General features: G+C 47.2%; 1 protein-coding gene across 1 annotated transcript in view; it reads left to right on the top strand.

The window, feature by feature from the left end:
• LOC144143388 (uncharacterized) overlaps positions 1 to 15,332 on the top strand; it is a 47,453-nt gene extending 32,121 nt beyond the window's left edge. Inside the window, exon 2 of the mRNA XM_077675150.1 lies at positions 15,223 to 15,332. Within this exon, the coding sequence (XP_077531276.1) occupies positions 15,223 to 15,332 (110 nt within the window). The remainder of the gene's footprint in view (positions 1 to 15,222) is intronic.
• Positions 15,333 to 27,741: the final 12,409 nt, after the last annotated feature.

Below are 27,741 nucleotides of genomic sequence, written 5' to 3'. Positions count from 1 at the left end.
TACTCGGCGTCTCGGCGTCGGAGGTTGTAGCGGCCCGCATCCACCAGCTGCTGGTCTGTTATACGAACTCGAGCGAGCTGGCGGGCCTCCTCCGCACGTTGAAGATATCCGTGGACGTCGGCGTTGAGGTCGTCGTCTTCTACGTGCGGAAGCATGGCGTCGAGCATCGTAGTCGGCCTTCTACCGTAGACAACCTCGAACGGCGGCAGCTGTGTCGTCTCCTGGATAGCCGTGTTGTACGCAAACGTGACATACGGGAGCACTTCGTCCCAAGTCTTATGTTCGACGTCACCATACATTGACAGCATATCTGCGATTGTCTTGTTCAGACGTTCTGTTAGTCCGTTCGTTTGGGGGTGGTACGCCGTCATTCTTCGGTGATCCGTGTTGCTGTAGCGTAATACTCCTTGCATCAGCTCCGCAGTAAATGCCGTTCCGCGGTCTGTGATTAGGACTTCCGGGGCTCCATGTCGCAGAACAACTTGGCTTATAAAGAACTTCGCCACTTCTTGCGTGCAGTCCCCCTCGGAAGAGCGGCGGTCTCTGCGTAGCGCGTCATGTAGTCTGTCGCTACGACAATCCACTTGTTCTGTGATCGTGACGTAGGGAACGGGCCTAAAAGGTCCATTCCAATCTGTTGAAATGGTCTCGATGGGACGGCGATCGGTTGCAGAATTCCGGCGGGTCTTGTCGGCGGCGTTTTTCGTCGCTGGCAGTCACGGCAGCTCCGGACGTAGTGGGTGACGTCAGAGGTAAGGCCGGGCCAGTAGTACCTCGCCTTGATTTTTCCAATAGTGCGGGCTGTGCCCAGATGTCCGGAAGACGGGTCGTCGTGGCACGCTTCCAAAATTTCGTCACGAAGGTCCGCGAGGATGACGAGAAGGTAATTCGCTCATGTTCCGGGGCTGAAATTCTTCTTCACAAGGACGGAGTTTCTCAGGCTGAATGCTGGTAAGCTGCGTTTGAAGGTCCTAGGAACGGCGACGTTGCATCCCTCGAGGTACTCGATTATGACGCGTAAGTCGGGGTCGGCACGCTGCTGGGCGGCTAGGTCGCTCTCCGTCACGATCCCGAAGAACGCACTGTCTTCATCAGAGTCTTGTGGTGGTGGGTCGACGGGGGCGCGGGACAGGCAGTCGGCGTCGGAGTGTTTCCTGCCGGATTTATAAACGACTGTAACGTCGAACTCCTGCAGGCGCAAGCTCCACCGCCCAAGACGGCCAGAGGGGTCCTTCAAATGGGCGAGCCAACACAGCGCATGGTGGTCTGTTACAACCTTGAATGGCCTTCCATACACGTATGGGCGAAATTTTGAAATCGCCCATATAAAAGCCAGGCACTTTTTCTCAGAGGCAGAATAGTTTTTCTCCTCCTTCGACAGACCACGGCTAGCATAGGCGATTACCCTTTCGCAGCCGCTTTGCTTTTGGACAAGGACGGCACCCAAGCCTATATCACTGGCGTACGTATGCATTTCCGTTTCGGCATTTCCGTCGAAATGAGCGAGCACGGGCGGGCTTTGCAGGCATTTTTGCAGCTCGCCGAATGCTTCTTCTTGGTCGTTTTCCCAGCTGAAAGGGGTGCTATCTTTCGTCAAGCGCGTGAGTGGGTCTGCAATGCGTGCGAAGTTTGCGACGAAGCGCCGGTAGTATGCGCACAGCCCGAGAAATCTCCGCACGCCCTTCTTGTCTTTCGGCCTTGGGAAGTTCGCAATTGGTGAAGTTTTTGCCGGGTCAGGTAGGACTCCCGCGGCGTTGACGAGGTGGCCCAAGAACTTCAGTTCCCCGTATGCGAAACGGCACTTTTCAGGCTTCAGCGTCAACCCCGACGTACGAATGGCCTCGAGTACAGACTCCAACCTTGCAAGGTGTTCGTCGAAAGTCCGGGCGAATACCACTACGTCGTCGAGGTATACGAGGCAGGTGTGCCACTTAAGGCCAGCTAGCACAGGGTCCATGACTCTTTGAAACGTCGCTGGTGCTGTGCACAGCCCAAACGGCATCACCTTGAACTCGCATAGGCCGTCTGGGGTTATAAATACAGTCTTCTCTCGGTCTCTCTCGTCCACTTCAATTTGCCAGTAGCCGGTCTTCAGGTCCATCGATGAGAAGTACTTCGCGTGGCAGAGGTGGTCGAGGGCGTCGTCGATTCGGGGGAGGGGTTACACGTCCTTTTTCGTGATTTTGTTCAGTCGCCGGTAGTCAACGCAAAACCTTCCTGTGCCGTCTTTTTTCTTTACGAGTACGACGGCCGCAGCCCAGGGGCTTTTCGATGTCTGTATAATGTCATCGCTCAGCATGTCGTCGACTTGAGTCCGGATGGCTTCCCGTTCGTGTGAAGAGACGCGGTACGGTGACTGTCGGGTATCGGGCTCCATCTTCGGCTATTATTCGGTGCTTCGCTAGAGGGGTCTGACGTAGTTTTGCGCTCGACGAAAAACATTCGCTATAGCGAAGCAGCAAAGCCAATAATTTTTTCCGTTGTTCTAGCGGTAGCACCGGATTCACGTCGAATGGCTGCGTGAGCTTGAATGTTTCTACGGGTGTGCGTTCTAAGTCGGCGACTGCGATCACATCACTTGCTTCTTGCGTTTCTTCGAGGAACGTAATTGCAGCTCCCTTGTTTAAATGCTGGTACTCTTCGGTGAAATTAGTGACCGAAACGTGAGATTGGCGTTGCTTAAAGTGCGCAATGCCTCTTGCGACGGAGACACCGCGGTCGAGAAGCAACCTTCGATCACTCTCTACGATAGCGTCGATGTCAGAAGCAGCATCCTCACAGTAGACGGCGATCATCAAGCTTGCGCGGGGTGGCAGGGTGATGTGATCGTCGGCGATCCTGACAGCAGCACGGTGATCACAGTTCGGCTGCGGCGTAGTGGAGTGATTGGAGGAAAATGTTATCGACTTGGTCAGCAGATCAATTATTGCGCCGTTGTCCGTCAAAAAGTCCATTCCGAGAATCACGTCGGGAGCAGCTAGGCAGAACGACGAACGCCGCAGGGTACGTTGTGCCGTCTATGGTGACGCGCGATGTGCACGTTCCACTGGGCGTCACGAGGTGGCCTCCTGCTGTGCGTATGTGCGGACCGTCCCATCTGGTCATAACGTTCTTCAGTTCAGACGCAAATGGTCCGCTCATTACCGAATAGTCAGCTCCCGTGTCTACGAGGGCGACTACGTCAAAGCCGTCGATGGACACCTTGACGTCAGATGCAGTCGTCCTCGAGTTCCGGGTTCGTCGGGGCGTCGTATCTCTGCTTGTACGTGTTGATGGTCGGGCACAGTGCATCGTAGTTGTCGTCGTCTTCTCAACGGACGCCTCGGTCAGGTCGGGTACGCGTCGCGCCGTGTAGCTGTCGTCGTGTTCGGGAGTCTCGTCAGGGTTATGTCGGGTCGTCGGGACGAGGGCATGTCGTGAATCACTGTCTTCAGCGCGTCCTTGCGTCGTTGGAGGGTTTCTAGTTTTTCGCCGTAGAGCAACTTCACCTCCAGAAGTTGCCGCCTTTAGTTTCCCCCGCGTGGGCTGGGGGACCTTCCACGGGCGAAGTCAGCGTTGCTACGGCGATTCGGCGATTGGTAGGGGTAGGGCGACGGCGAACGGTTGAAACGCGCTGGGCCACGGCTGATTTCAGATAGATACTCGTCGATCTCACGTGGTCGTTGGCCAGGGAGAGGGCGAGGTGCGTCGACGGAGAAACCACGCAGTCCGAGTTTCTTGTATGGGCAGCGACGGTAAATGTGGTCGGCCTCTCCGCAGTGGTAGCACAGAGGACGGTTATCGGGAGTTCGCCATACGTCCGTCTTCCTCGGCGTCTGGTTTCGGGCTACCGGGGGTCGGGGGGGTGACAGTGGGCGGCGGTACGGCGGGGCCTCTTGACGGCGTGTTGGAGCAGGGCGGGGTCGACGAACAGCCGCGGAGTATGTCATAGCTTGTGGCTCTCGGGGTACCTCGGATGGCGTAGAAGTTCCCAACGCTTGTTGCACTTCTTCTCTAATCACGTCGGTGAGGGAAGCGACTTGGGGCTGCGGCGGCGTTGGGAGAAGTTTCCGCAGCTCCTCTCTCACTATTGCGCGGATAGTCTCGCGTAGGCTGTCGGCCGGGATCCGCGTGCTGCCAAAGTCGTTCGCATTGGCCGCGCCAACAAAGTTGCGGTCATACTGCTTAGCACGCATTTTGAGGGCTTTCTCAATGGTGCCGGCTTCGGTGACGAATTCGGCGACGGTTTTGGGCGGATTTCGGACAAGTCCAGCAAACAGTTCCTCCTTCACTACACGCATTAAGAAGCGCAACTTCTTTTCTTCCGTCATTTCGGGGTCCGCGCGGCGAAATATCTGCTTCATCTCCTCAACGAAGATCACGACACCTTCGTTGGGGTGTTGCGTGCGCGTTTCCAACAAAAGGGCGGCTCTTTCTTTCCGCATGACGATAGTGAAGGTCTTAGTAAACTCGCTTTTGAACTGAGCCCAGTTTGTCAAGGAGCTCCCGTGGTTCTCGAACCAAGTGCGAGCCGAATCTTCCAAGTAAAAGAAAACGTGCCGGAACGTTTCTGCGTCGTCCCACCTGTTGAATTTCCGGACGCGCTCCAGTTTCTCCAACCATTCTTCTGGGTCGTCTGCGGGGGCTCCTCGGAACGATGGCGGTTCCCGGGACTGCTGCAGGACGATTGGCGACGTTGTTTCTTGCACCATGGTGTTGGTTGCAGCGTTCGTTTTCTTGGGCCCTTCTGGCATCAAACCGAACTCGGGCGGTAAATCTTGCAGGCGGGGGCTGGCTCTTGTTGGACTGGCTTGGCGGCTTTTCGAGGTTGTAGTGGGCATGAAGGGTGCGTACCCAGCACCTCCACCAGATGTCACGAAGACAAGGACGATGCAGTTGTGTTGAATAAGAAACACGTTTATTGGAGCGAACTTGTGCTCCCCTAACAACTCAAAAGAATACAGAGGCGGCGAAGCAGCGGTCAACAAAGTGACTTGCACAGGCGAGTGTCGTCGAATCGAATGCCCCGGCGTCCGCACTGCAGGCTTTTTATCTTTTGGCGCGCGTGGTTCTCGAAACGTCGATTCGCATCGAGAACATAGTAGATCCAAGAAGATTATTCTGGGCTGTTCACGTTGGATCAGAATGCTCTCCCTATCACAACAGATAACACATGCGGCACAGAAAGAAAGAATGGAACACGCGCTTCCCTTGGCGCAGAGATAACACAGACCGGCGCAGCCGGGCGGTAAAAGCAAAACACAAGTAAACAAACCCAATGTATGGTTCGCTGCAATATGTTTCTGACCTAAATTATTACGGGTTTCAGGCAAAGGAATAAGATGCACTTGAGTAGAGAGGTTCGAGGAGTCCGTAAAAAAGACCAAGACAGTCAATAAAAAAACGCAAAGTGCACGTGTACACAAACAAAATGCACGCTGTCAACGTTGTTTCTACATAAAACTATCAAACAGTATAATAAGAAGCGTAATTTGCAGTTCCACTCGCTTCCTTTATGGTGAAGTGATTTATACAACATGTTTCTTTAAATCTTGATTACCATGCTCATGTTACAGCAGCCAAATCATTTCCAAAAAACTAGTGGCTTCAGCAAAAACAAGGGAAAAATGTACGCAAAAAACAGATCAGCAAAATTGTCACAGACGGCTGCTGAGGCTCTAAGTTTAATTTTCGGGCTTCCGCAATAGCGGCTTTCTCACCAGTGCAGCCGTTTTTTGGTCAATCCTTCCTGACCTCTCACACCGGGGTTAGCCAGTATTTTGTTTCCCTTCGACGTGCAGAGAACTTTAGTGGCTCGCCTTGGCGTCGTAGCCCGCTCGCTGGACCCAAGATGAGCCACACACCGTTCCGTCGTTGCGGCTCTCTTCGCGGCGTCCACAGATGCTTCAAAAGCTCAGAGATTTATATAGTCATTACCGTTCGAAACTCGTGCACCACTGGCGCTTCCTATATATATCCCCGTTGTTTAGCGCAAAAGAAGCTGCAGTTGCAATGACTAATTTATTAATCTGTCGTCCGGGGGAAAACTCCGGGGGAAAACTGTTGAGCGTAATAACACTTGCTTGTTCTTGATTTCGGACACCTGTTGACTTGAACACTGCTCGCTTTTCCGGTGGGGTTCTGTGCTGTTTGAACGAAAGCGGTTTGAATGGATAGTTTGAAATAGGTGTGATTATCCTTTGAATAAGGGTTTTTCGGGTGGTAAGAACAACCTAAACTTGGTTATTGGTGCATCAATTAGACCCTGAAAAATCCCTATACCAGTCTAGCTTGAAAGACAACCGACTCCGTGTGCACTTTCATCGTTGTTGCGAATGCAACAGGACAATAAATACCCCGAAACCCACTCTTGTCCAGTTGAAGCAAATAAACGAATGCATTTCTATTTGCGCCTTTTTTTTCTAATATAAAAACTAGAATTCTTGCCGGCTCGCCTACATGAACTTCCAAAACGTCATGTCCTTTTCAGCTGACAATTTTTTTTACGATAATTTTATTATCTTGCGCCTAAGAATACGGCGTGAGCTGTGAGATACGACTGGCCTGGTGCTCCGTGCCCGCAAACGTGACTGAAACGTCATGCTTTTGGTTTGAATGCGGTGAAGGTATCGTTTTCATGAAGGCGATGAGCGGCTATGAAAGTTGGGTTTTCCTCAGCTGTAACTGTTACGATGCCAGCACTACACGCCCTCCCCGCCTTCACGTTGCATCTATTTCTCTCGCATTTGCACGGTTTTGTTTGCCAGTGCCGGTCGCTGTGCCACAATTAATTAAAAATGAACAAAAGTAGTGAATTTTTTTCTGCGATATGGCAGACAGATAAAAATAGAATAATATTGGCACAAAAATTGCAGATTATCTGAGGTGAAATTCAACAGAGTCGCCCATTTTTAACGAGCACAGCTGCATGTAGCTAACAAACGGTTCTTTGACTTCTTGCCCTTCTTTGTAATTCGGACTGCCTTTGAGGTGATTTAATTACTTTCACCTGTGAACTTTGCGGTTGGCTTTGCTTATGTGGAGGACTGTTCGTCATAATTATGGCTTCTAACATGGTCTTGTTACGAATTCTACGGCGCACTTAAGTCGACGGTCGCTACCCCGTGACGGGCGAAGACAAAGCTATGCTCTGCTTAGCACTCACTGACACAGTTTTTTGAAACAGAAAGAACAAAGGAACAAGTTGGTTTACGGAATGCCGCCGGGAGTACACATAAACACTGCCGTCTACCCGACAGGAACCGAAGCTTGTTATATGATTCCCTTTAACTGCGCGCGTGGGTTTGCCTTTCGAACGGCGATAACGTGGCGTACTCGCTGGGCCAAAGAAAGGTAACTCCACATATTGGGAATTTCCAGATAGAACACGAGAACTGCGTTCCATATTTGAGCAGCCAGAAAGGCCGTTCAGTAAGGAGCTGGAACGGCCTCTCTGGCCGCTCCAAACCTGCTTTAGAAGGCCTTTCTTGCTGCTCTAAGCCTGCTACAAAAGGCAATTTCCTGCTCTCGAGACTCCTCCGAAACTCTTGTACCCTGTTCCATTCCTGATTAGGTAGTTATTCTTCCACTGTCAATGCGGAAAACAATAGGTCAAAAAAGAAAGGAGGTAGGAAAAAACAGAATCAACATAAAATAAGCAATAATTATATGAAGTGATTTTGGTCAGTGACGTAACAGAGATAACTCAGTAAGCACGGCAAACCGGTAGCTTGGGTGACAGCCACATGCAACATAAGAATACACTTCCGCTGTATACCTCAGTCACAATCGCTGTCACACCCTCTTCTGTTTGGTTCTTTTGGCATACCAGAGGGAAGCGATTTTGAAATTGTTGGCTGGAAATGGGCGCCGTTGCAGTCGCTATTTGTTGTCACCCAGGCTCACAGAGCCTATGGCGAATCGCTGGCCAAAATTGCCTTATGTAGTGTCCTTACCCTTCAATTTGAGTGGTGTCACATCTGGCCAAAATCAATTCCTCTGATTAGTTCTCTAATGTTCATCACCATCATCATCATTATCAGCAGCAGCAGCAGCAGCCTGTTTACGTCCACTTAAGGGCGAATGCCCCTCCCATTCATTCACCAGTACTCCTTTCCTGCATTGCTCGAGTTCAGTTTCCCTATTTCATTCCTCCATCGTAATATTGGCGTCCCCTTTCTTGTCGACACACCCCTTGGTACCAACTCCCTTAACCTAGTTGTACAGAGGTTGTTGGTTCATCTCGCTACATGGCTCGCCCAAGCCAATTTTTTGTTATTTGACCTAAGATTTATACCCCAATTTTTTTCCTCATTCAGGAATCTCGTTCCGTATCTCTGAGTATTGTTCCTATTATTCTTTCTTCTATGACCCGTGGAGCCCACGTAAGCTTGCCTTACAGTTTTTTAGTAACGCGCCAGCTCCTTACGTTAACACTAACGGTATGCACTAGTTATCGATTTTTCTTTTGAGTAACAGAGGTAGCTTACTTTTTACTATTTGGGAGTTTTTGCAGAGTGCTGCGCAGCCAGTATCTCTTCTTCGCCGGATATCAATCACGTTGTGCAGGTGAGCACTGTTACGAATGAGCCCGCCGCTTGGCTTTGTTTCAACACTCCTCGGCAGTGCGGCAAAGCCTCCTCTACGTGCGCCTTCCAAGCATGCCCCTTTGTCGGTGACTCACGCTTGCAGGCCGACAAGCCTGGATCTGTGGCGCCTATCTATCGGCGCGATCAACCTTGTATGGCGTGCCGAAAAAGCAGGCCGAGACTAGCCCCGAGGACACAGAGGCCCCGCAACCGTTGTGGAGACCTTCTCTTCCCCTTTGTCGGACTCAGTGTGTGCGGCCACTAGCGACCACTTACTAACTCTGGAAAGAGTGTTGTGTGTATCGTGTGCACAATGTAGAGGGAACGCTTGTTTTGACTGTTAGCGCTTTGGGTATAAATAAGATCCCTCCAAGCGCTGTACTTCATTCCTCACATAAAGCAATGTAAATAGAAAGATAAGGTTGTCATACCCAGCAAAAAGTTGAGTTTGTTGGGCTATCCTGGATATGAGCGATTGAGTTGTAGAATAAACCTCCGACATCACTTTGGGGGAAATCACTTTTGGTTGAAAACTACCAAGAACAGGCACATTTTTCGTTTAGAAAAAATCATATCGTGGTGTCAGCAAAAAAAAAAAAAAAGAAACAGACCACCGGAGGATTGAACCACCAACTTTGCAACAAAAAACGAGCGCGTTACCACTGCACCACCACCACAATCGGAACCTATGTCCGAACAAGTGCCATTTAGTTGGTTTGTCAATCTGAATCGCCCATGAATGCACAAATATTGTGAGTTATGTTTACTGCTTCTCGTGTATAACCCATTCCGGCAGTCATACCGCTTTTTGGGCACGCACCAGTCTCCAAAACGAGGCTCACCTTGAGAAGTGTAGCCAGCTATCTCAACCTAAAAGAGATATCGCACATCCCCGTTCTCCCCGACGAAAGCCAACGTAGCCGACGTAGCTATGAGTGAAATGGCATAGAGTGAAATGGCATGCGCGCCCGGAATTAAAATTATGTTGTGTAATATTACCGTTCTTAGATCTGTCTCAAGGCAGCTGATTACAACTAAGGAGGATCGGCGAAGCGCTAGACCCGTAGTCTGCCGCGTAGAATTTAAGCCATGCCACGGACGGTTCTGTCCGCGGGCTCAGCGCAGCGAAAATGAACACGTACGGTTTGACGGTTTGACCCTGTCGCAGCGAAAAAAAGCTGCCCATGTTTTAAACGTAAGGGTCGGCACTGCCATCCTTACACCGAAAACGGCGAATAAAGGGCATACAGTTTCATACCAGCCCTCCAAGTTCTGGCTTAAAAACAAGAAGCGCTAATCAAAGTAGCGTTTCTCTAATATGCCAAGTTTTCAGCAGCACCTTATCAAAAATGCAGTTATTGTTTTTTCTTCTCAAAATTCCCAATGCCACCGCTATGTTTCTGTTATAATATCAGTCCTTCGCTATCGAATGAATTTTGGCTTGCTGCCAGCATTCGTTCGGAAAATGCCTTTCCATCATCAATACAGCAGTCAAGCTTGCCGTCACGCGAACATCTGCCGTCATCGCGCAGCATGCGTGCCAAGTTTTCGGCAACACTTTTTCAAAAAGGCAGCTTCTGTAATTTTCTCGCAACGGCCAATGCCAAAGCTATGTTTCTGTTATTACAAGCGCTTCGCTCTCGTATAAGTTTTGGCTTTCTGCCGTCATTCATTCAGAAAATGCCTTTCCATCGTCAATTCAGCAGTCAAGCTTGCCGTCACGCAAACATCTGCCGCCATTGCGCCGCAAACCTGCCAGCATGGAGGAAGGTGCTGGAAGGTGCTGGCAGGCATGATGGCATGCCTGCCAGCACCTTCCAGCGTCTCCTTCCAGCAGCTTCCATTACAGTTTCTTACGTACATCAAGCTTTCCAAGGCGACCATCAAACGCAATCAACCTTTCCAGCAATGAATCTTGATGGTTGGTTAATGGAATTTTCAAAAGGGACCTCCACCTGCGTTACAAAAGAAAGGGAAGAAAGGTTGTGTGTCCTGCAGAAGCCCATTAACACATTCTTGGCTGCTTCAGTCTGCAAGTGTTCGTAGCAGCTGATTTAGGCTCATGAAGTTCATGCCGCCACTGTCTTTTTTCCTCTTGCAGCATTACCGCCTCCCTCGAGCGTGGCGCATGACGTTCTTTCTTTCATTCTTCTCATTATACCGAAGTTGTCTCTGTTAGTTTTGCGAGATTTATGAATTCCCGGCTTTCTAAAGTGAGAATAAAGGACCCTCAGGAGCGTGAAAGGGCCCCTAACAATGCAGGCTGTTATCTTCAAAGGAAGCACACATTCCTACTCGCATCGCGTTGGAACCACTCTCATAATAAGTAGAAATTAAAAAAGCTAACATCAACACTAAATTAAAATCTCCAAAGCAAACTCCTTTCGCCGCACGCCTCTGAGTGGAATCTTTTCCTTCAAATTGGGGAGTGAAGGAGCCATAGAAGGGCGAAAGAGCATAAAACAAACACAAGCGCGCATCGCCAAGGCAAGCACATGCTGCCACTTGAGACGGAGATATGTGTCTCTTAATTTATGCCGCCTTCCACGTCTGATAACGCTGGCAGGGAGTACGTTTTGGTATCTTTTCTCGCCAGCATTTAAGGGGAAGGCCACGGCTTATTTGTTCTCCTAAAGAACAGCATCTGACGTTGTTTTGTTTGACTGAACACGTGGAAAATCATCAGTTGCGGAGGGAAATAAAGGGGACCAAAAAATTTTGTACAGTCTAACTTCTGCCTCTTGTTGAATATACCCCGCAATACACACTGTCATAAAATAGTCACACAAGTTTTGTTTAATTACGAATTCTGGCGTAAAAAAAAGAACAAGAAGTGTCATACCTGTGTAGGAGCTTAGCTTCTTAATCATCGACCCATGATGGAATGGGTGATCTAATTTTGCACCGAGAAAAAAATTACCATTCTTAGAATATGAAACAGTCCCTCGCAGTTTTAGCAAGGTTGTTGTCATTGTTCGAGATACGGCTACGACGCACAAACCCTAGTACAATAAAATTTCTAACGTTTATTCGCAATCTACTTTTTGGGGTAAGCATCTCGTGCGCAACACAAAAATAGCCACCGGTCCAAAAAGGCGACATTCCATTCTATGCATTTTAAAGCAGGTGATGCTTTTGGCAAAATGCCAAACATTGCACGTTTTCAAAATGTAAGCTTTATGGGAACTGACATGATTTTCCCCAACACACAGCATATTTCACGAATAAGCAAACATACGTGGGTGTAACTATCGAGAGTCGTAGTTTACACACAATACGATCTACGTTGCATAGTTCAGAATACCGTTTTGAACAGACTTTTCTGGAAAGCAACTATCCCTGATCAGAATAAAAATAGAGAAATACGCTTAAGCCCCCGCTTTGTATCTGTGATCCTAAACGAGTGTTATAAATAAATCAATAAAAACTATCGTACGGTTGCCTGACTTTCTTTTTCTGTTTGCCTTAAATTGGAATGTCGTTTAGGTAACTGTTTATATTTCAGGCTAGCATACGTGCATGTAATAGTTACACCAGTAGCACTGCATTTGCGAAGCAATTTTAACAAGTCTTATGTGGTAATGAATGTTGTAAACCTCAACATGTTCCTAAAAAATCCTACAATGTTCTAAAAAATGGCCATTGAGGTGAATACAAAAACAAAAAAAATAAATTATAGTGGAAATGTTTCGCGGAAGTGATAACATGCACCAGAAGAAATTACATGGCATGCTCTGAAAAACGATTCAATTTATGGGAGTGGATATCAGTGGGAAAGAAAATGTGCACGTAAACAAGCAGTAGTTACGGTAATAGTTAAGATAACGGCTCTGATGTGCAAAGAAACTTTGGCCACCACTAAAGAGGGTTTCATAATTACAATACAGTTTCTTTCTCAAACCACATTTTCTACGAAGGACAGCACCAAAATCTGCTTCTATATTTGGGAGATTGTTTGTTTTTTAGGTATTTTATGTTCTTTTCATCTAAGCGCTGACACAAAACTCGACTGCAGCAACAGAAGTCTCCCAGGCATTTTTGTGTTGAAGCAGTAACAAGATGAACATTAGAAATGAACATCTCCCGGCTAGAAAGTCCGCAAACACGCACAAACGGCATAATACAAAGGAACTACATTCGTTCATGTCCAGGTATTTCCATTCGGGTTGGACTTGTATTGTTGCTGAAATTATTTCCCAGAGGGATTCACGCAATTGTTTCACTACATTAGGACTTGTGGTCCTCAAAAAGGTTTTAGCAACCAATTTTTATTGGCGAATTTCTTGGCGTATACCAAACAAAAATAAGTTGGTTATACAGATGCAAGCATGCAAAATATCTAAACACTTAACGTTCCTGAGTATGTTTTGTACGTTTATAGCTACGACGTAAAAGAATTATCCTACTAATATGACCAATATGAAAGGGAACACAGTAATGCGTGAAAAACACGCTCAGCTACTGCTGTGACTTACACGCAGCGGCCGCTGTCGGATGCAAAGTGGAAAGGGGGACGCTGTTCTAATAACTGTCCCCATTCCCCCCGTGCGCCTTATCATCTGTCGGACGCGACCATATTATTCGCGAAACGACGTAAGCTGCTGCTTTGTAGAAAGTTCAGCGTGGTGGGAGTGCCAACAGCTAGTGGAAGAGCACCCTCTTTTCCCCCTTTGTTTTTCACAGTGGTATCCGCGTATCGCTCCGAGCCTGTTACGAGGCTGTTTGCCACGCTTTGCTGTGTTCTCTTTCATAATGCTTTCATAATGTCCAGACGACGCAAACGAAGCATGATATTGAAATGTTTTAAAATGGCGATTTATAGAAAACTATTGTGCGCCGCATAAAGTGCAAAACACTGTTTTGTAGGCAGCAGGTGGTGATACTTAGAACTTACGCCTGTGATATAAAAACACGTGCGAGACAGAGAAACCGAAGCTATGACAACGAAGGTATAGGGGTGTAACCTATTGAGGAATTCACTCCAACCCAAAGTAAAACATACATTTTCAATTATCTTATAAACACGTAGGAACGAGCAAGTGACTGGAAGAAAAACTCTGATACAGGCATTAGGTCAGCTGGCGTGTTTTAATTCCAGAAGCAGAATGTTGTCAACTGGTGACAGTTTATGCGAAATCAGGTGTTTTTGTGGTTATTTGTTTATACGTTGTAGGTTCTTTACAAGGTAACCCTTTTAAATCTCGTCGCTTATTCATCAATGCTTTGTAGTTTCGTAATCAGTGCAAACAGAACTAAAGGGCGGAAAAAATATGGCCACACATCACGTAGGAGGAAAGAAGTCCTTGATAGATGGAGGAAAAATACTCATCTTTTTCCTACAATTAGTTGCACGTTAAGTCCACAGGCCATTTTCTCCTCCAAGAAAAACGGAATGAAGCCCGCCGTTGGTATTAAAACTTGAGCCTCGTTTGTAATAAAACTTGAGCGCCTGTCTCGTCTACTCTGTTCTTCGTCCGTGTATTTTGGTTGCGCATCAAATCATGGTAATTTTAACCGTTTTGTTGAAGTGTTCAGACCCGAAATTTTCCTTCAAAGGACAGTTTTGTAAAAAAGAATACAGTTCGGAATGAATTTCTAGCACTTTACTGCATTCGCGGATGTTATTAGAATGTCATATATTGTGATAAAATAGCGGTCTTTGATTCAGTAGAGTAATTTGATGGCATAACCCCGTGTACATGTGAACGACTATAGTCATTGTTATATCCTTTCAAAATTGGAACTGCTGTTACATCGTTTGCACTCCTGTACATTCGTCTTAACAGGAAACTGACCAGCATATCTCTTTTGCGTACTGCTGTTTTTAGGTTATAATGCTATGGTATAAGCCCACAGCCACTATCGAACATACACATAGGACAATAGTCCGAGCAAGGCAAACAAACTACGGAGCGTAGCGCATACGTTTGAAAGTCGCTACTGCTGGTCGGGAAAAACCCTGTAGGCCTGGTGCTCAAAATTTAACTCCGTCTACAAATGTGTGGTACAGAACGTATATCAAGGTTTCTAACCCTCAACGACAAGACCCAGAGGGCGTCACAAAACTGTAACCACCTGTACTGGCGCCACCACCATTTGCATTTGGCCCCGCTATCATCATCTGCATCATCCCACAATCATCATCAGCGGTGACTGACTCGTAAGCAGTTCCACGGCACACAGATAGACTGTCGAGTCAGCAGATGGGAGGACGCTCGTTTTGGCCGGGCCTACGTGACCTAAATAAACGTAGAAATTATCATCAGCGCACCAACTGAGTCTGCTTCCTACATGTGGTGACCCGGACGTTTCCTACAAGTGGTGACCCGGGAGTTACGCGCCTCATACCCCGTCAGCGGCACACTGACATGGCGACGTGGGGGGACCCGCCGATACCGGTGTTTGACGCACGCAATGTCAGAGCATGGTTCTTCAAGTTCGAGCCTACGGTCTGGCTGAACCACGTCAGTGTACAGTCTCTGAAGCACTCTATTCTCTGGGAGACGCTTCCACTAGAGCTCCGCTACGTCCTCGCCCTACCACCGCCCAGCGCCACCCCCTACAATGACCTTCGGGCTGCCGTGCTAGCACACTACGGTTGGACGACCCGATCCGCAATCACCACAAGAGGTACCCCCACGATTTGCGCACGCAGCGCTGGCGCACACGGTATCATCCGGGCCAACCAGCAATGCGACGTCCTCTACCACCGAGGCAGAAGACCTGCTCTCCATCTCCATCTACCTGCTTTCCATCTACATCTAGGCCCACCTTCACCGACCGGACTTGAATCCGACAATATTGCACGCGCTCACCGACCACCTCCCGCCTCGCCCGCTTATGAAACGCCACGCGCAGGCACTGGTAAGCCAAGCAATATTGAAGCAGCGACCCCATTTCCTCCTCGGATGACAGCGCCACTGTACCCACACCGACAACAAGCCATTATGTGACGTAACCCCGTGACCGGGCCGCCTCAACGCGGGCCCCTCAAAGCCATCGTATACGGCGGGCAATGTGGAGCACCTATGGAACACACATCGACGCACCCACCATGTCTCGTCGCGACATTGCGTGTCCCATCGCGGTGAACACAATGGAGCAGCAGGAGTCTTTTGAGCAAGACGTCCTTAGTCGCACCGACATTATGGACGAAACTGCAATCCCTTGGAGTTACTAGGCTCGCCAGTCAGGAACCGAGTGAGCTGGAGGACACTGAACGAGCACACGCGACCATACCACAACTGGCTCAAAACTTCGGAGACTCCACCACTGTTCGTAAATACCAAACCCCGCTCTCGCCTGCTCGTTCGCGAAACAACGCCATGTCTTCTGCTCGGAGACGCCGCAGCGGCAAGCGAACACGCAAACGTCGTGCACCTCGCGGATGGCTCGTCGCTCCACCTCGGCCAGCTACCTCCACGACAGTGCTGTCGTCGCTAGCTAAGCGCAGAGAACTTTTCGCGCTACCCGTACGACAGCGCAGTACATTCTTCACCCGTTCACCTGCTTACTGTTTCTTAACACGTGGACGCATCCGTCGCTGGGAGAAACCACTGCGAGTGCCAATGTTACTTTGTCGGACCCGGGGCGTTAGACGGCGCCGGGGACTTACGGCACACACGTTGTCATGCCCTGTGCAGAGAGAGATCTTCCTGCATGGCCGATACGTCATACCCTCACATGCCGTCTCTATTCGACCACGTTGTGATCCTGATAGTGCTCTCGCCATCTGCGAGTCATCTCCTCTGCCTTCGGACGCGCCTGTCAGCTTCCAGATCGGTAGATGTCGGTTTCTGCGGGCGACCCCTGCGCAACTCCAAGCCAAGATCACCCGATGGCATGAACTCTCACCGGACGCTCTCACGAGACTGACCACGACACCCTAAGGACCTTGAATGCGGATGGACGCTTCTTACCTGTTCGTAGCTGCACATAGCTGTGTATAGGTTTTTATTCGCGAGCAATATCCATTCACCTTACCGCACTCCGCGCTAGGGGGGGGGGGGAGGGGTCGCGGAACAACCATTTCCACTTGGCACCACTGTCATCATCTGCATCATCAGACAATCAATATCAGCGCTGACTGGCTGGTGAGCAGCTCCACGGGACACAGATGAACCGTCGAGTGAGCAGCTGGGCAGCTGCTCATTCTGGCCGGGCCTACGCGACCTAAATAAATGTAGGAAGTCTCACCAGCACACCAATCAAGTCTGCTTTCTACACACCTTTAAGCTCACACGCAAGAAACAAACATTATAGAGCTCGTCTCACATATAATCGTACGGTTCATTGAGCATTGTACGTCATAGACAGCTCCTAATATAAAGCTTGTAACACTATACACAAATAGTAACAAGTGTCGAATGCGCCTCAAAAGTTTGCATAGAAAACTGGAGCTGGTGGGTAGTAACCTCAACTGCCGAATACAGAAAATGATCATATCACTTTGGATGCGTAGACATAACATACAAATAATTGTCCAAGGCATGCTCATTGTTCGTAAAAGAGCCCGAAGCTACAAGAAACAAGGATACCTGCATTCACGTTAAACTGAATTTCTTGTTATTTGAAACATTGCGTCCGAGAGTTCTTCGTATTTCTTCCCTTTCTTTGTCAACTCATTGTTCATTCATGGCCAGTCCCCTTCTTCAACTTATTCATTGGCAATGCCGCACCAATACAATATACTGCAACTCTCGTTTATATGTCATCCCCCTATTCGAACTCGCTACGTCACGCTCTCACCACTCGTGTTGAACATAAAATGGGGCTGGTATGTTTAAAACTCCAAGTAATGTAGAATGCGAAAATTTCGTTTCGTTCATGGTATCCAGAATTATCCTGTCATAGTCTGATAACCTGCCTTGTACTGACAATAAAAATACGGCAGGATGCACTAAAATTATTTGCGAGAAAAAAAACTGGGGTCCACTAAACGAATTGGTGCTGTTACCACAGCAGAAGTTTACTATCGGTTTTTTTTCTGCGGCATGTCCCGCAAGGTAGGTAATAAATTTAATTGGAGAATTTCAAACATACAACAGAAACTGTAGCAGGAATGCATATATGCTCGTGGCTCAAATATGTGCTCTAAAGAACACAAGTAGCACTAATTTTTTTGCTTCAGGCACCAAAGAAAAGAGCGTTGGTTTCTGTAGAAGGCCCAAAGAAACAACCCGTTCCTGTGATGCAGCACAGGTGACATCTACAGGCAGGACCTCACTTAACAGTAAGACAAAACAAATTATGTAGAGGACACGGTAAGCAGAGGTGTGAATGGCGTATACAGTCTAGTCCACTTATAATAATATCCAAGTGCCAAGGAAATCTTATTGTTATAACCGATAATTGTTATAAGCTGGTTGCGAAATGAAAAGACACAACGGAGCTCAAAACATCTTATTCGCATGCCAGCAAGGTAGTACCACTATTATTTGCGGAATAGAAGCCATTGTTGGTGACCTTTCTTTGTCGTGTCTGAAGCTAGCGAAAATCGCTTACAAGAGCATCTACAGGTGCTTCACCTAGCTGAGGTAAACGTCCACGCGGAAATAAAGCCCCCGAGAAACTGTGTCACGCATCGGTACATCTACGAAGACACTACCTGAGTAGGGTGCGCAACAGCATCGTTAGTCATCACTGTTCCACTTTTGGGGCACAATAAAACCGGATTTAATCGTTATATCCGATATTAGGGCACTGGAACATGGTAATAAGCGGTTTATTTTACCACAGAAAGAATACAAAGTTGACGCTGCTGTAGTTGTTCATCGTGATATGTATCCGATATATTGTTATAAACGTTATTGTTATAAGTGGACTCGATGGTATATGTACGTATATTTGAAAATAAAGTGTTCACACATTAAGCGCGCATATTGATCTGGCGGTATGTGCTGACTTCACAACGCAAAGCTGTCACCTATTTGAATTTTCGAACAGTCAATTTATTACTGTGCATAAAACAAAAATGGACAAAAGGGCAGAGAAACACAATACAGCATTTTCTTTCACAACAGCATCAGCAAACGGCCATGACTGGCATGCCGCCACACAGGTATGGGAAGCGTGAGTTTGGTTATACCGCTGCAGCGACCGCGAGCGACAACAGGTCTTTATTTGTTGTTTATTTCTTGCAGATTCATTCCAAGTGCCATCTGTTCTTGCAGACGCCGGAAGAAGTGAAGATGGGCTTTTCAATAGTTCATGTGATATTACTCTATGCAAACACTGGGCTTTATTTTTGTGCCGATTATTTTTTAATAATACCCCCTAAGTTCTATTTTCATTCTGCTTCGTTCAAACGATAAAACCATTCGTTCATCTAGGGAGTACGTTTGATTGGCCATTATCTGCAGTCCCATTAGTTACAAAAAATATTGCAGTACTAAAATATTCACCATACAAATCACCGCCGTCTAAGTTTCATGGGTAAGGTTCCTGACATTTTTACTGCCTCCTTTATTTAAGAAACGGTTCTCAAACACTCCTAAAAACGACAAAACTTCAGAGCTCTTTGAGATGCAGAAGGTAGAGATAAATTATTTTCTGGTTTCTATACGGGCAATGTGGTATTGATTGTGCGAGCAGAGCACCATCAACCGTTGTTAAGTACTGTGTGACAAAGTATAATGTCGGCTCATGTGTCAAGCTAGGCTCCGGGAACGCTACCATGCCGTGTCGTCTCATAGTTAGCAGTAGGCTTTGTCTTGCGGGTTTTTTTTTTCTTTTGAATTCGAACATGTGAGCGCCTCGACCACTCACACTGGTTCTATCTTCATACGCGCTTAAATGTAGCTAGAACGAATGTTCGTAGTAAACACCTACCCAGCAACAACACAATACTAGGGAGCATAGCTTCATACACCGCTGGAAGACGATTAGATCAAAGAGTAATAGTAAGCTGAACTTCACGGGACACATGAATGGGTCGCGGCAATTGCGAATTGATTCTGTTTGTGTGCCATATGCGAAATCTCCGCCGTCCTGTCACAGGTTTCAGTGAGTGCTGCATGGCGGTGCTGGGGTTGGACACTAAGTAGAGGAGATTCAGCTGAAATGTACTTTCTTACCCTCGTACTCGGTACTTCTTGCTTAGGTGTTAAAATTATGGATTTTATAACGAGAATGTAAAAAGAAGACATTTCTCAGTTCAAAACTGCGGAAAATTTGCCGAGGTCATCTTAGGCGAGCTGAAGTCGTCGAAACTTGTTGGAGTAGGGAATACCCTAAGCTCGCATTTAGGAGTTCGAAGTTACAGGTTTCTTCAAACCAACAATTACCCAATTTACAAAATACCTCAGTGGTTTCACATTCTGAATAGCAGCTTCCCTGAGGAATGTGTCCTCAACGTAAGCAAAATAAGAAATCACATTGTTTCTTCGCTCATTCTGCCAGCTCGTTTTAAATCTCTCGTGTACGCTGGAAAAGTTCTGACATTAACGAGCTGCATGCAAGTTTTACAGGTACCTCGCTGGTTTCGCACGTTAAATTTGCAATAATTGAAATGGTGATCGATTTTGTTACACATTTTTAACACAAGTCAAATGTGTTTCCTCTGCCTTTGTTCCTGTATATAAAAGCATCTCAACTCAAAATTGTCTGGCGGCTAATGTGATGCTTGTTCCAAACTTTCTGCCCTTTGGCTCTTTAATATTCGCTGCGGCATCGCAGGCGCGTGTGAGAGTGAATCAGATGGCATTTTCTTCACAAGGTTGTAATGGTTTTTTGGCAGAGCCAAACACCCGAAATCATTTGCACTGCCTTGGCGACCTATTATGCGTTAGTGGCTCTTGCACACCGCAGAAACAGCGACCGACCATGTCGCCGGCAATGGAGTCTCAAATGCTATCTCGTCAAAGCAAACGTCGTACGAAATAAATAAGACGATGGTAGAGTTATAATTCACAGGGAACAACAGAAGTACGCCCAGGATCATTCTGAACGCTAACGGCATGCTTTAGAATGACGCAACCCTTCTTGCAATTGCTTGAAAGGGATGAGAAATCAAAGCACAGGGATCTGAAATAGGCGTTTCTCTTTTCACCTTAGCCCCGGAAAATATGTCTTCGGCAAAATCGACCAATACAGAGAAAAAATAAAACGAGATGTGTCTGCCCTTCAGAACTGAAAGCTTTCAGTGCTTAGAGTAGGATTTTGCGCATCGAAGAACGTCATGGCCATGCGCTAAAGGGAGGGCGTGTTGAGGCCGCTCTGTTCAATGAAGCTGGCTCTGACAGCCAGGGGAGGTGACGTATGAGCCTGATTTATATTTATTCAAAAGCCGGCAGTTATAATGGCCAGAACAGCAGGTTGCTGTGAAGAGCCCACTTGACAAATAGAACACGACGTACACCCAGAAAGCTTGGCACAAAAAGGATCAAAATCAAGCTTGTGCTACCAGGAATAAAACCCAGACTCACGGACTGGTTGTAAGTGGATTTTTACTCATCTTCTCGGAGGCCTATCAACACCCCTCGTTGTTCAGAAAAAGGTTCTACGGACGAATGATACTATATTTAGTGTTCTTCTTCAGGTGAAAAAAATCCAGTATGGAATGGAAAATTCTTGGTGAAGGTTGACAACTGGAATGCGTTTGTATATTAAAGTGGCAAAATGAACTTCACTGCAAATTCCTGCGTAGCATTGCAACCCATCTCTTCCACTTCCTGTACCAAGGGTTTGAAAAGTCTGCGAAGTTCAATAACAAGCAACATGTGTTCAGAGCAGTCTTGATATGTAGCGACAGGTTTATGCTACGAAAACTAACACAACTTCATTTTATTGACCGCTGATGCAAGAATTGCAATGTCACTAATACTTATGACAAGGTTCTAGCGCAATTTTATATAAGCTTTCAGGATTCACACTCCTTTTTATTCATATTCCTCGTCATGCCCTTGTCTTGCTATCAACGAAGCCACTTTGAAGATTGCGTGCCATGCAAAAATCGTGAAGAAGGAAGCCTTGGTACAAAAGTAAATACCAAATGAATTCCTCGGCGATCATGGTGTTGATGACGGTAACCTGCATAAAGAAGGCTCACAACCAATTCGTATTAGAACGCCTGGAGAACCTACCTACGGAAGTGAACAAGAGGAAGTAGTAAAGACCTCCACTGTGAAAATTACGTCTGCTTTTCAATACATGGATAAGGTGTGCAAATGTATGTGAAAAGCCAAAAATTCCACAAGAATCTTGCCTCACTCGCTTTCACTACGAACGTTCTGTTGAATGCGCCTGTACCAAGACAGCAAGCGACCATTTTGTATGTGTCCAAAAGATCTGGTCAGCAAACGGGAACGTAGTCTTGTCGCGACATTTATACCTTTAGGTTAAAATTATGACTTTAGAGATTTTAAAACATTATTTCGTGTTAATACGGAATTTGTTAAAAACGGCTGCAGAAGACAGGCCCGATTTCCTATTTATTAGGAGTGCTCTGGGGCAAATTGCCAGTAAAAGCATTGCAGGGCATTCACATATTTTGTACGTTCATGTGGGGTTGTAAAAGTATTCAAGCCGGCAAGCTGTAATTCTACTGCATTCATAGTTTATTGTTTAGTCGTAACTTGCGCAGATTTTGATACCAAAGGTTATTATATTCAACACTTCCCGAGGATTTTATAAAACGCCGAAGTTTTCTTAACATTTATAATAGGTTAGCCTGTACTTTACACTATTTAAAGAACGCTGTATTTAAACTGCTTGTCGTGTCTTTTACTTGAATATTCAAATGATTTGCCGTTCTAAGCAAGGTGCATCGGGAAAGTTGGTGAACCTTGAACGTGCATAAAATCATGCTCTCCCAATCACCGCGAAGATGGGTGAACGCAAAGCTTTGTCGTGATGTGTGTGATAATTGGCGTCGGACTTGGGTCTTTAGGTTGCAAGTAGTTTGGGCTTCAGCTCGTTGAGCTTTCACTCTGTCTCGCACGCAGTTTCGACAGTTTATCTCTGCGGCTTCGCGGTTGAACCTTCATCATTTGATATCGCACAAAGAAAGCTTAGTGTTCAGTCAATGGCGCCCTAATTCGGAGGGGTGCATGCGTTTTCGTCTGCATTTGCGCGTACATGCACCCTTTTGCACATCCAAAGTGTTTTTTTCGAGAGGTAATGGCGAAAGCAGATGGCCGTTGGTTCATAATGCGAGGTATGCAATTTTAGGGGCGAAGCTCCTAAAGCCATGGGTCTGTCCATCCCTTGTGTCTCGTGGTACGTGACCGCCGCATGCATTCGGAGATGTCGCAAGGTGGGCCGCGTTGCACGCGCAAGAACCGGCTGCAACCGGCAGCGCAAACTCGTCACTGGGAGCGCGAGCTTGTCTGTGGTCGCCAACGGAGGCGCGAGCGCACGTGCCCTGCGAGGGGGAGATCACGCAAGAGATCACGCCACGAACGCAGGCAGTTGTTCTCGGAGATCGAGCGAGACGCAAGGACCTTTAATCGTTTCCTCTCGTCTTGTTCGGGCACAAGTTCGCCCTAAATAAAAGTTCTTTCTTTACCGTTGTGTCCCATCCTACGTGACAAATTGTGGTGGAGGTGAGGGATAGTCGATGGCGCGGGGTCTTTCACCTGGTCTGGGCCTGGGAGCATTGACTCCGAAAATAAAAGTTGATTTGTACAATGTACGCACACAGTCTAACGTCTTTCTTAATGATGTAATGGGCGAACTTTCACGGGAGAGTTACGGTTACCGATGATCTCCCCCTCTCGACCTTCGCCCCACTTATCATCATTCATTCCGTGGATATGGCGTGATTTTTGTTGCGGACAATGAAAGCATTTTTTCCACCCGCGGTCCTCATCATTGCCAAACAAAGTTGTATTTGCTGCTGTGCATTTGGGGTGGACTGCAGATCACACCATTGAGAGGCTGAAAGATTCGCTCTTAACAGGGTGATAGAAAGACAAGATTGCATTAGATTGGGAGAACTTTATTGATGCGGGCCGTGCGCGCTTTCGCGCGTAGACTGGCTCTTCGTCGTCCTCGTGGCGGGCTTGCGGCGAAGATCGCTGCTTCTCGTCACCGCCTCGCTGGGGTCCTTCCGTGCCAACTCCTCTAGGGCCTACTGGACGGCCAATAGTATTTCTTCTTAGTAGTTGATTGTCGTCGCAGACCTAGTAGCGGCGGTATGCGTACTGATTTGGCGTTGTCCGGAATCTTTGTGCAGCCCCACAACACGTGTGCAAAGGTGACTGTCTTCCTGCGGCATTCGTTGCACTTGCCGTCCGGGTTTGACTCAGGGTGCATTTGTGTAGTAGTGCCGGTCTAGGCAGCGTGTCCTCTTGTAGTTGCCTGAATACAACGGCCTGCGACTTGCTTACCCAGTGGGGGGGGGGGGGAGAAGTCTGCGGGAGACGTCTACGGGTTGTTGTAGCTTGTCATCCTATCTCTTGTACTGAACTATAGCGGATGGTATCCGTGGGCACGGTTGGCTAGTGCTCACGCCCTGCCTTGTGCCAGTTGTTACAATTTGCATTTCTCTCTGACGCCTCACCCGCGTGCGCCGGGAGCCACTTGACGCGTACATTCTTCTTTCCTTTCACCTGTTGAAATATGGGGGTCGCCGTTAGTGCGGTTCTTCCCTTCGTAAAGTTCTTCACAGTCGGTCTGGAGTCGCCTAGCACGGTTTGGCGATGCCTGCCTGCGATGTCAAGGGTGATGGCTATCTCCAGAACCTCTTCGGCACGACCTCATGGACTCATTCGCAACGCACGTGCACGCTGCAACCACTTCACAGCAGATTATAAATTAATAAAGCATTACTATAACTGAGAAAACTGTACCCAACGAGCCTTGCAACTTTCTCGCTGCTCGACTTGCCCGGAGCGCTCACGCACGTCCGTAGTTCGCCGGACTCTGCCGCCTCCTCATTTCTGACAGTGACTCTCGCTCACGCTCGTCACGCTGTGTCGGCCCGACAGCACTTACATGCCGATTCCCCGGGCGATGTCAGCGACCACTTTCGGACTGGAATGATAGTGTTCTGGCTGTCGTGCGTGTGTTTTCGTCAACGTCGACCACAGTGATGGAGAAACCATCTCGGACTGCATACTCGGCCGTGTCGAAGTATCTGGCCTTTGTTTCGCTGGCGTGTATGTCTGTTATCGCTTGGGCTCTCGCTCTTCGCTTGGGCTGTCGCTCTCCTGGTGTACATTCTTTGAAATGGGATGTACTCTGAGGTTTCGTCGTATGTCGTCGGGAATCCAGCTTTTCTCTAGTTGCTAGTGGTAGGCTGTAGGATTGGGCGAGTTGGTAATTCATGCTGTACTTCAATTGCGCAAAATTGAAGTACAATTGAAGTACAGCATGTTAGTGGTATCCCATGCCGAGATTGCTCAGGATCTTTCTGCCTGCTTTAGTGGTTGACAGCCTCTCAAGCTGAGTGGTCCCTTGTGCTTCAGCAATTATGTTCAAGATTTTATGGGCTCCTAGCTGGAGGGAAAGGTTAGTGTTTGTGGTCTCGGGTAGTCCCAGGGCCGTCTTGTAGGCTCTGCGTATCAGTATGTCTAACTTGTTCTCGCTCGTTCTCAATTTGTGGAAGGCCGCCTTGTAGGCAGTGTAGCCGATGACAAACGAGTGTATGATCCTAGTTAGATTTGCTTCTCGCATTCCCCCTTTCCTAATTTGAAACAAGTTTGAGAAGTTTGGTCGTGTTGGCCGCCTTCTCGGTGAGTAGGGTGATCGTCGTCGTTCCTGTCATCACCAGGACTCTTATCTTGTTCACTGTCGTTATCGCCGTCCCGACGCCGGTCTTGATCTTGATCTCCTGGTGTTGCCTTTGGCATTTGATTCTGCAGTTTCTGATCGGTAGGTACAGCAAAAGCTCCGACTTGTTCGGCGAGAATTCGAGTCCTGTGTCTTTGAAGCAGTCATAGATCGTATCGACAGTTGTCTGCAGCGTAGGCTGTGTGAGCATTGCTTCCCCCGTCTGCCCCCAGCATGACGTCGTCTGCGTAGATTGTGTCCTTGACCACGTTGATTCTGCTCAGACGTTTGGCTTCTCCGGTCCTCAAGAGGTTTAACAGATGTGGTGAAATAACTTAAACCTATTTAAAAACATAGATATAAATATTACCAAGGAAAACACCTTACACAAATCGACTGTATCTAGTTTTTATCATTCCTCTTCTCTAACGTGTTGTGACTGTTAGAAGGAACCGCTTGGGAATCTTTTTTCTTGGCTTCGCCACCTCGAGAAGTGCTTAAAATGTGCTCCGAATTCTTCATCGATAGACTTACATGACTTGCTCCCATGTGCAAAAGTAACCAAGACCATCTGGTGATTTCTGAGATAAAAAACTACCAAACGTTTCCGCAACACAGAAATCCCCAGTTCACTGCCGGTGTGAGGTCAATCAAAGAGGCCTTCGTCCTCCAGTGAACGTGAATAGGCTGTTGGTGGCGATGATGATAAATTGCCGTTGAAAATGTTCCTGAACTAGACTAGACCTCTTTCGCCCCTAATACGTTAAACCATACCTGCTAAAAACTCCCGTTCATAAAGCATTCGCCTAATCATCTGTTATCTGGTCATAGGTGCAATGAAGTATTTTGAAAAGGAGTTCAATTTTTCAGCGATCGCACCTTTCAATTGTCTTTTGTTGGGAACTGGCGTTTTCTTGCTCTTGCAACAGCTCGAAAAGGTAAATAATTTTTTTTTTCATCACATGAAACAGAGAAGCCAGCAAGGATAGAAAAAAAAGAAATAAGACACGTGAGCCATGAAGTCATTTTTAATCGCGAGAGCAAATAATGGTACTAGCAAATGGCTGTGGTTTTTATCACTTCCTTTTTTTTTCTTTGTGCGTTTGTGTGATTCTGCGAGGTCATTGAACACCAAACCATTAACTTAGCTGCTTTACATTGCTATGGGGCTTTCCTTTATATTGGTTTAGAGCCGTTCTTGTGAACCACAGTTATGTTGGCATGTTTCCAGGCTCTGAGCCCCTTTAGAGTTTTTATGCAGTAGGAAAATAGAGAAGCAAGCTTTTCTGAACAATATCTTTTTCCTCCTTTAAAATATCTTCGTTATGCCACCGTCAGCTGCAGCTTTTTCTGGTTTTATGCCGTTGTGCGATGTTTCAACTCTGTCTTTGGTATTTAAAGCGACTTCACAAGGGAAGCTTTTACGCTTAGTAGAATCCTGTGTTCTAACGTCGCAGGTGCAAAGGGTGGTGCAAGATCATTCCGCTACACTGATTACCTCGTCCATGTGTAACGTTACTCTGCTCGTCTCTGTGTTCTTTCTTTTCCTATACCTAGCTTCCTTGTAGTTGTTGTTCTTGTTCCTTATATTAAGGGCTCATACCTAATCAGGGGATCGGCCAAACATCAGTCGTTAAACAGAAAGAGAATACTGATTAGGTGCATTACTTGAAGAAAACTAGAAAAAATTGATAGCTTGTTTCTTCTTGTGTTTGAAGAATTCATTTTGAAAACTTGTCATTAATAAAATAAAACCAAAAAAAGAAAGTTCAACAATATCCCCAACTCTTTTCTCTTCCCTTCTTTATTTATAAATCACCACCACCATAAGAAGAAGAAAAAGAAGAAGAACGCTGAGGAGGAGCAGCAGGAGGCGTAGGTGGAGGAGCTAGATGAGGAGGTAAAACAGTAGGAGGAGAATTGAGAAGAAAATGAGAAAAATATTCTGAAACGACCACTTTTGAGGGCTTCAGTGATGTGCAAGAATAAGAATCGAATTACGTTGTGAATCTTTTGGAATTTTCTATGAAGCGCAGAAGAGCTGATCAAACATTCCAGCGGCAACGTCCCATTTCTGAAGGCCCAAATGATAATAGATCCGGCACTGATAATGCCAATCCCAGGCTATGAACCGGCACCTCAATTAGCTGACGTCTGAGGCTTGAAAATCGTAGACATGAGAAAAGGAAATAGTCGAGAGACTTTTCTTCATTACAGTAACTGCACGTAGCAGACTGGACTAGACGAGACCTGTGGATGTATCTATTCAACTGGGGCACACGACATCGAAGGCTCGTTAGTCACCTGAAGTTTTTGTGTGAAGGGCACAAATTCGGTTTCCAGGAGAATTTTTGTTGACAAAAATTTCTCAACGACAATAAGACTTATTCGTGCTGCCCTTGCAGCTTCAACAATCTACGGAACGTTGCGACGGGTGATAAAGGCGTTCTCTCAGTGACAT

Source organism: Haemaphysalis longicornis, unplaced genomic scaffold (assembly GCF_048455015.1).
Source record: "Haemaphysalis longicornis isolate Haplotype H1 unplaced genomic scaffold, Haemaphysalis longicornis Haplotype H1 scaffold_6, whole genome shotgun sequence".
NCBI classification, from domain to species: domain Eukaryota; kingdom Metazoa; phylum Arthropoda; class Arachnida; order Ixodida; family Ixodidae; genus Haemaphysalis; species Haemaphysalis longicornis.
The sequence above is the reverse complement of the archived record's forward strand: the minus strand, read 5'-3'. Positions and strand labels throughout refer to the sequence as shown.